General features: G+C 40.3%; 1 protein-coding gene across 2 annotated transcripts in view; it reads left to right on the top strand.

The window, feature by feature from the left end:
• The first annotated feature begins 496 nt into the window (after positions 1–496).
• ints10 (integrator complex subunit 10) overlaps positions 497–9,608 on the top strand; it is a 73,532-nt gene continuing 64,420 nt past the window's right edge. Inside the window, exons 1-3 of one of the 2 annotated variants that reach the window (XM_041187138.1) lie at positions 497–645; positions 5,188–5,255; positions 7,661–7,764. In XM_041187138.1, coding sequence (XP_041043072.1) covers positions 517–645; positions 5,188–5,255; positions 7,661–7,764 — 301 coding nt within the window. In that variant the 5' untranslated portion in view covers positions 497–516. The remainder of the gene's footprint in view (positions 646–5,187; positions 5,256–7,660; positions 7,765–9,608) is intronic. The other variant, XM_041187147.1, reaches the window with a different exon arrangement.

The raw sequence follows: 9,608 nt of genomic DNA, 5'->3' as shown, positions 1-9,608 counted from the left end.
TTTCCATGACATCTTTGTCAATCTCTTCTTAGCCCCCACTTATCACTGACCTTCCATCCAGCTTCACCTGCTCCACCCCCCTTAAACAGTATGAAGTTAATCACATTTCTACTTCTCCTTAGCTGTAAAGAAGAATCATACTGACTCATAATGATATCTCTCCACAGGTGCTGTCAGACCTGCTGAGTTTTTCCAGCATTTTCTATTTTAAAACAATTTAGTTGATAATTTATCTAATAACTGATCATCAACTTGCTGTGTTTGTCGACATTAAAACTTTCTTTGGCGGAAAAAAGCTTTGAGATGTCTTGAAGTTTTTGAAAGGCGCTATATAAATGGAAGTTTCTACTCTGGGGAGGTTTTTTTTAAAGCCAATCCTTCAATCATGCGGTCCATTGGTCAACGAGATGTCCAATGAGAGCTGGAGTATCAGCGCATGCGCAGTTCCAGCCCCGGTGTACGCATGTCCAGTTTAACGCGCCTGCGCACTGGGTCTCCACTCCAACTGGTCGAATCATGGCGGCGCAGGTGGACTGCGAATTTCTGGTGAAGAAGGCTCGGGATTTAGTGGCGGAGGATCCCTGGGCCGCCAAAGCCTGGCTAATCACCGCCAGGACCTTGTACCCTACAGATTTCGGTATCCAGGTCGGTGTGAGCTGGAGGAATGGGAGAGACAGGACAGTAAAGATGATGATAATGGGGTTATTGTGGAATATGTCTTGGAGTGTTTATGGCTTTACAACCATTGTCAACAATCATCTTCACTGTCCATCAAATTATTCCCATTTTTATATATAAGGGGCTGCAGTTTACTGTTTCACAGTTCAATACGATGTATATTACTAATAAAAAAACCTACAACCTACAGTGCCCATCTTCTAATGACTGACATTGAGCAGTCTAGTACAGCGACAGCTGGAAAACTATAATAATGATCAGAAACTCTGTAGAATTTATATTACTTAAAAGTCATGCAGACTGCTCTATACATTGTTTACTGTTCAACAAATGACAAAGCATGTGCAGGGTTTACTGTTCAACAAATGACAGGCCTGTACAGTGTATATTGTTAAACATTGACATTGGCATTTCTCTTCAGGGTGCATAGCTAATCATTGATTGATAGCTTCATAGAGTATGTATTCCAAGATTTAAAGAATAGTGCATCACACAGCCTTTACCTTGTGACTTGTTCAGACCATGAATGTAACATTTCTTTTAAACGTTAATATGCAATTAATATAAGCTTAAGAATAAGTTAAAGGTTTTTTTGCTTTACTCTTTAATAAACTCTCCATCCTTTGATTAAAATCCAACCTTATAACTCCTGGATATTTTGTACTGTGTAACACACTGTAGCAAATGCAGAGTAGTTTATTACCATTTCTCCAACCTCTGTGACCCACATAAAATCCAGTATTGACTAATAGAGAGTGAAAGGAGTCTTTTTTTTCTAAGGATCACAAAGAAGGTTTGGGCATTCTCAACCCAGATTTTAATAGATGTTCATTGCAAAATGTCCCATAATTTGGCTTAAGTTTTTGCCGCATTGGTTAATTTTCAATGATTAATGCTAAGCTACATTTTTAAGGCAGCAAAGAACAATTTGGTTTGACAGGGGCACAGTTGAGGCTTTGGAAGGCAGGACTCTTTTGTGCTTACCTTAATGAATGCAAAAGGTTTTAAAGCTATAAAAGGGAGACCATGAAGAGTCTATTCTGTTTAGAAATTAATTATCTTAAGTCATTCTGCTTCTACGTGTCCAAATATCTCTGTGGCTCAGTGTTAAATTTTGTTTAATAATACTCCTGCAAAGTGGTTTGTGATGTTTTACTATGGTCGAGGGTACTATATAAGTGCAAGTTGTAAAACTGACTCTTGAAATAATTCACTTATCATTTACATGACTACTTGCTGTCACAAAGTCTTCAGATTAGATTTGTATCCATGGTGACATCAAACAGCCTGGTGAACTTAGTGCAGGCATCCAAATATAAGACCACAATCACAGGTTCCTGGTTAAGATCTAGAAAGAAGCATGGACCTACCCATTGCTCAGACTTGACTGTCATCCTCATCTCAAATGTAGCTTGGAAGCAAACCTGTTATTATTTTTAAAAAGATCCCCATGATGTCAGTTGAATGATATGTTTGAATTGAATGGCTTGACACCCTCCTGAGCAATCTATTGATCAATTCTAATTGCTTTAGTTAACCTGTGATTGTAGGAAATGAACAAGTGTTTAGACAGCCAACAGGGGCACTACTGGCTCTTCACTCAACAGACATTAATATATTAAACCACTTTATTTGGTTCCTCTGGAACATCCTTCAGTGACAGTGTTTATTTTGCAGCACTGGGAGCTTATTGAAATAACTAGTAATAATCAGTTTTAATCACCTGTGCTGTGATCAGCAAGATAGAATCCAATAAGTAATCTGTCATGGAGAAAAGTATTTCAATTTTGACAGGGTAGAAAAAACACAGTTGCAGGAATTTTTTTTGACACTAAGTAATATCATGAAGATTACAGTCATGCATTATAATTTGTGCATCCAGCAATGATTTTAATGTGGAAATTCAGAGGTACATTTCATCTTGCTTTTGTAACTTATGACCTGAACAGAACAATTTAATTAAATTGTAATTCTAATCCATTGCCAACTGTTCTCTGATGTCTGCCCTATCTTTAATTTCACTCATTTCCTCTGTTGCCACCACAACTGAAATTGTGGGAGTGAAACCATGGCACTCTGTCATTGCACTCACTGGACCACTTAACCAATCAGTGAATCTTTTAACTTGACATTCATATATGGTAGAGTCCTGGATCAATATTTTAGTATTTAAGTGAACGTTTTTAAAATTCATCCATGGGTTGTGGGCGTTGCTGACTAGGCCAGCATTTATTGCCCTTGAGAAGGTGGTGCTGAGCTGTTTTCTTGGACTGCTACAGCCTATGTGGTGTAGGTACACTCACAGTGCTGTTAGGGAGGGAGTTCCAGGATTTTGACCCAGTGACAGTGAAGGAACCGTGATATATTTCCAAGTCAGGATGGTGAGTGGCTTGGAGGGGAACTTCCAGGTGGTGGTATTCCCATCCACCTGCTGCCTTTGTCCTTCTTGATGGTAATGGTTGTCCATTTGGAAGGTGCTGTCTAAGCAGTCTTGGTGAATTTTTGCAGTGCATCATGTATATGATGATACACACTGCTGCCACTGTGTATCACTGGTAGAGGGAGTGAATGTTTGTGGATGGGGTGTCAATCAAGCAGGCTGTTTTATCCTGGTTGGTGTGAAGTTTCTTGAGTGTTGTTGAACCTGCACTCATCATGGCAAGTAGTGAATATTCCATCACACTCCTGACTTGTGCCTTGTAGATGGGTGGACAAACTTTAGGGAGTCATGAAGTGAGTTGCTCCTCAGGATTCCTAGCCTCTGACCTGCTCTTGTAGCCACAGTATTTTTATGGCTAGTTCAGTTTCTGGTCAATGGTAACCCCCCAGGATGTTGATAGTGGGGGATTCAGTGATGGTAATGCAATTGAATGTCAAGGGGCAACGGGTTAGATTCTCTCTTGTTGGAGATGGTCATTGCCCGGCTCTTGGTGTGGCGTGAATGTTACTTTCCACTTGTCAGCCCAAGCCTGGATATTGTCCAGGTCTTGCTGCATTTTGATATATACTGCTTCAGTATCTGAATGTTGTGAATGGTGCTGAACATTGTGCTATCATCAGCGAACATCCCCACTATTGGCCTTATAATGGAAGGAAGGTCATTGATGAAGCAGCTGAAGATGTCTGGGCCTAGGACACTACCCTGAGGAACTCCTGCAGTGATGTCTTGGAACTGAGATGATTGTCCTCCAACAACCATAACCATCTTCCTTTCTGCTAAATATGACTCCAACAGTAGGAGAGCTTTCTAGCTGATTCCCATTGACTCCAGTTGTGTTGGTTATTATCAAATTGCAGTTTATTTCAATCACAGATTAACTGAAATATTTGTGTCAGTATTATTGGGAAATTGTACTGAAATGTTTTAAACTAATTTACTGTCATCCTTCCTCGCCACTAATATTTTAATTATTCTTGTTCTTAGCAATAAACAGAAGTGGAAAGGAAGTTTCAACATGTTTTGCTGGCCTGGATTTTATGAATGTATTGAGAGCAAAACTCTTGGTGTTCGCCATCATTAGTCTGTGAAACTGAAAGAAACTTCTGGTGTCTGTACATGTGTAGCTTAATGCAGAAACCCATAAGTTGCTGATAGTGATTCCCCACTCCCCCAGAGGGTGACCTACTGAAGTCTTTGCAGATGGAAATCAATTCGAAATCACGGATTTGACGTGAACTTCCACTTTTACATTATTAGTCTTGCTGTAAAAACCCTTGAAAAAGTTAAGCCATTGAATGAGGTGTGACTGGGTTCTTAATGCTGTACTAAATCATAATTACCACTGAACAACCCTTCTGGCCTAAAAAAATTAAATTTTTTATTTCTGGAATGTCATTGTTTCATTCCATTCTAAAAATTCCACAGTTTTTTTTATTTTCTAATGTTTATGATGCTTCAGCTATATATATGTCCCAATGTTTATTTCACTCCTACTAAAATGATAAAAAGTGAACAATGAAACCTGCTTGTTGTTTCCTGGTTTGCTGCCTGTGAGAATTCTTCAATATGATTGACTGCTTAGCCTGCTTGATGACATCACCATTGTTGGATGCCAGAAAACTCCTTTAGCTGGTGCCAGAATGAAATTAGCACAGGGAAAGATAAAATCTTTCTAGTGCCAGCATTCTCTAAGCCAGGATCCAAATGGCAACATAAAAGCTGGCTGGGATGGGTTATTGACAGGTGGCTGGAGTGAGATCACACAGAAAGCTTGCTTCTTGATTTAAGTGGTTCTGGAGCTCACTGTGAAATTGCCCGTTTCACTGCCAGATTTATTAACTGATGTCCTTTTTCTGTTGTTACACATGCTGCTATTGAAATGGGGGAGGCAGTGGGATGGGGGTTCAGTCAGTCAGTCAGGTTCCTGATATTTGAAACTCAATTTTTACTGTCTCTTGTTTTCCCTCTTGAGGTATAACTGAATAATGCTTTTATGAAATCATATTTAGATGCTTTGGATTAGTTTCCTGGATTTTTAAAAATTAATATTTAATGGTTTCTGTTCTTAGTATGAAATGTACATGATTGAGCGAAATGCTGAGAGAACAGCTTCAGCTGGAAGACTCCTTTATGATATGTAAGTAACACAACAAACAACTTTCCACAAAAACAGGCAGCAATAAAGTGCTTTGTGTTACTGCCAGGCATTTCTAAGGAAGATGTAAAGAAGAAACTACAAATGCTAGAAATCTGAATTAAAAACAAAATGTTGGTAATACATCTGAACAGAAAACTGCTAGGCTAACATTTTGGGTACAGACCATTCATTGGAATCCTTGGGAGCCTGTGTAGGCTATGAACATGAAACAATCATTATTGCAGGAGAATTTTCCCTTTTTAATCCCAAAAAGGAAGCATTTAATATTTTCGATGCTTGTACCATCAATTAATGAAGTTATCAATGAGAAATCCTTTTGGGCAACAAGAGGGTGATGATGATAGCTCATGCACTTTTCCAATTAGATATGTCTGCATTGGGTAGTGAAACACTGTACTTATCATAAAATTACACATCAAACTATACTCTATTCCTATATAATTTACCCAGTTTTATTTGGGTTGATATATCTGAGCTAACCACAATTAGCCTGAATTCAAGACTTAAGTACTTTATAATAAAAGCAAAATACTGCGGATGCTGGAAATCTAGAACAAAAACAAAAATACCTGGAAAAACTCAGCAGGTCTGACAGTATCTGCAGAGAGGAATACAGTTAACGTTTCGAGTCCGAATGACTCTTCATCAGAGCTAAGGAAAAAATAGAAAAGAGGTGAAATATAAGCTGGTTTATTGGTTGGGGTGGGGGTGGGGGGAGAGATAGATAGAGCTGGATAGAGGGCCAGTGATAGGTGGAGATTGCCAAAAGATGTCATAGACAAAAGGACAAAGAGGTGTTGACGGTGGTGATATTATCTAAGAAATGTGCTAATGGGGACATTAAGGGTAGAAAGCAGGACAAGCAAAGGACAGATAACCCTAGTGGGGGTGGGGTGGGGAATTGAAATAGGTTAAAAGGTAGAGATAAAACAATGGATGGAAATACATTTAAAAATAATGGAAATTGGTGAGAAAAAAAAATAAATTATTGGAAAAAGGGGGATCGGAAAGGGGGTGGGGATAGAGAAGAGAGTTCATGATCTAAAGTTGTTGAACTCAGTATTCAGTCTGGAAGGCTGTAAAGTGTCTAGTTGGAAGATGAGGTGCTGTTCCTCCAATTTGCGTTGAGCTTCACTGGAACATTGCAGCAGGCCAAGGACGGACATGTGGGCATGAGAGCAGGGCGGTGTGTTGAAATGGCAAGTGACAGGGAGGTCTGGGTCATGCTTGTGGACAGACTGAAAGTGTTCCGCAAAGCGGTCACTCAGTCTGCGTTTCATCTTTCCAATGTAGAGGAAACTGCATTGGGAGCAGCGAATGCAGTAGACAAAATTGATGGAAGTGCAAGTGAAATGCTGCTTCACTTGAAAGGAGTGTTTGGGCCCTTGGACGGTGAGCAGGGGGGAAGTAAAGGGGTAGGTGTTGCATCTTCTGTGGTTGCATGGGAAGGTGCCATGGGATGGGGTTGAGGTGCAGGGGGTGATGGAGGAGTGGACCAGGGTGTCATGGAGGGAACGATCCCTACGGATTGCTGCCAGGGGGGGTGAAGGGAAGATGTGTTTGGTGGTGGCATCATGCTGGAAATGGCGGAGGATGGTCCTTTGAATGCGGAGGCTGGTGGGATGATAAGTGAGGACAAGGGGGACCCTATCATGGTTCTAGGAGGGAGAGGAAGGTGTGAAGGTGGATGCGCGGGAGATTTACCGGACACGGTTGAGGGCCCTGTCAACCACCGTGGGTGGAAAACCTAGATTAAGGAAGAAGGAAGATGTCAGAGGAACTGTTTTTGAAAGTGGCATCATCAGAACAGATGCGACGGAGGTGAAGGACCGAGAGAATGGGATGGAGTCCTTATAGGAAGAGGGGTGTGAGGAGCTGTAGTTGAGCTAGCTGTGGGAGTTGGTAGGCTTGTAATGGATATTGGTAGAGAGTCTATCACCAGAAATTGAGACAGAGAGGTCAAGGCATTGAACAATTTCTCCTTAAACTCCTCTCACTTCCTCCAAATAAAAGGTGTGGCTATGGGTACCCGCATGGGCCCCAGCTGTGCCTGTCTCTTTATTCCTTGTTCCATTCCTACTCTGGCCCCCTCCCACAACTCTCTCCGGTACATCGATGAGAGGAAGGTGTGAGGGCGGATGCGCGGGAGATTTGCCGGACACAGTTGAGGGCCCTGTCAACCACCATGGGTGGAAAACCTAGATTAAGGAAGAAGGAAGACATGTCAGAGGAACTTTTTTTTGAAAGTGGCATCATCAAAACAGATGCGATGGAGGCGAAGGAACTGAGAGAACTTTATAGTTTTGTAATGGTGTGCTTTCCAGAACAGTGAATTATTGTCTATGCATTACAAGTATCTCAGTGCATTTTGTTTTAAATACCAGGTTTGTAAATTTTCCTGATCAGCCGATGGTATGGAGGGAAATAAGCGTTATTACAGCAGCACTGCGTAATGATGCCCAGGACAAGCAAACACAGTTTTTACGAGGTAAAATATTGGTTAACGTTTCTTAATTTCCTGTATCGTGTTTCCCAAACAATGGTAAACCGACTCACTGTACTACTGAATGGGGTGCCATGAAATGGAATTTGTCATAATTTTGCCAGTGTACAGTGCCATTTAGAGAGGGTTCAGGGGACCTAAGAATACTGAATGACAGAGAAATGAATGAAGGGAGAAACTGGAGATGAGTAACTCCAAGCTATCTTTGTCTGCTTCCACCCTCTGACTGAAGAAACAATGCTGGTGGAGGCTTGGGTACACATTTGGTGCAGGTTAATTCAAATTGATGCATGAATGGAATCACAGTAAAGTGTTTGTAAGAATTTTCTATAGCAGGTTTCTCAATTCACATGGCATCTTGCTATTATTGGATCAAGTTGTGTGCTACATCACAGAAGGCAGTGAAGTTCTGAATAACTTACAATCTAGAATAGCCATTCCTGTGGGGCTCTGTGTCATAAAACTGAAAGTTTTTCCAGACAACATAGCATCTCTTTCAAAAAAATGTCAAAGTTGTCCCCAGTGAAAAGCTATGCCAGTTTAGGAAAAAATAAAGTAACATCCATATGCAAATTGTTGGTCAGCAAATTACAGGCACTAATCTAATCTAGCAAGTTTAACTGAGTTTAGCTGTCATAATTTATATAGTCATCTGATCCTTTTGATTGGATTACAGATTTTTAATTCAACAATAATTTTTTTGTATCAAGAAGACTGCTATTTTTGAAATAAATATTTGTGTGTACCATTACGAATTGAATTAATATTGCAAAAAAGGAGGTCTGTTTTGCATCTTCATTCTTTTCTTTGTTAGGATGTAAGCAGGGAGGTTTTGCTAAACCGTATAAAACATGAATTAGATCACAGCTAGCGTGCTATTTATAGTTCTGGTCACTGCATTACCGGAAGGATGTGCTCACACTAGAGACGGTACAAAGGAGTTTTATGAGGATGTTACCAGGAATGGAGAGTGTTAGCTATGAGGAAAGTTTGGATAGGCTGGGTTGTTTTCTTTGGAACAGAGGAGATTAAAGGAGATTTCTTGAAGTGTGTAAAATTATGAGAGGCTTAGAGAGAGCAGATAGGAAGGACCTATTTCCATTAGCAGAGAGGTCAGTTACCAGGGGACATAGATTTAAAGTAATTTGTAGAAGGATTAGAGGGTAGTTGAGGAATAATTTTTCACCAAGAGGGTGGTGGGGCCTGGAACTCATTGCCTGAAGTGGTGGTAGAGGCAGTAAACATCATTGTATTAAAAAATACACTTGGTTATGCACTTGAGGTGCTGTAACTCACAGGGCTGTGGGCCAATAGCTAGAATGTGCAATTAGACTGGATATCTGTTTTGGCCAACATGGCTACGATGGGTTGAATGGCCTCCTTCTATGTCCTAATGTTTCCTATGTTTCTAATTTGAACATTATCTACATGTGCGCATGTGACACTTTTAAATTCAGTGATGTTCCTGTTCATAAGAGCAAAGCAGCAAAGAAATAATTTTGCTTAAATTTGACAAAATATGTCATTGTAAGATAAGGGGTGCGTAGAGATATTGATGACAGAAAAGTGAGATGAACTGAACTTCACGCAGTTAAGTGAGACAGGCCTTCTAATTTAGCAGACTACAATAGTACAATAGCAATCATATGTGCTTGAGAACTGTCACAAAGCTTCTTACCTGCTGTTAGTAGGTCTTATAGTTGGGTTATCAGTGTTTTATCTGATTCCTGTATACAGGTTTTGGACCTGCAGCATAAGAAAATTGTGTGCTGTGGCACCACCACTGGTATTGACATGATTGGGGAAAAAACAGTTCACTGACAAGTTCA

Source organism: Carcharodon carcharias, chromosome 1 (assembly GCF_017639515.1).
Source record: "Carcharodon carcharias isolate sCarCar2 chromosome 1, sCarCar2.pri, whole genome shotgun sequence".
Taxonomy (NCBI): Eukaryota; Metazoa; Chordata; class Chondrichthyes; order Lamniformes; family Lamnidae; genus Carcharodon; species Carcharodon carcharias.
The sequence above is the reverse complement of the archived record's forward strand: the minus strand, read 5'-3'. Positions and strand labels throughout refer to the sequence as shown.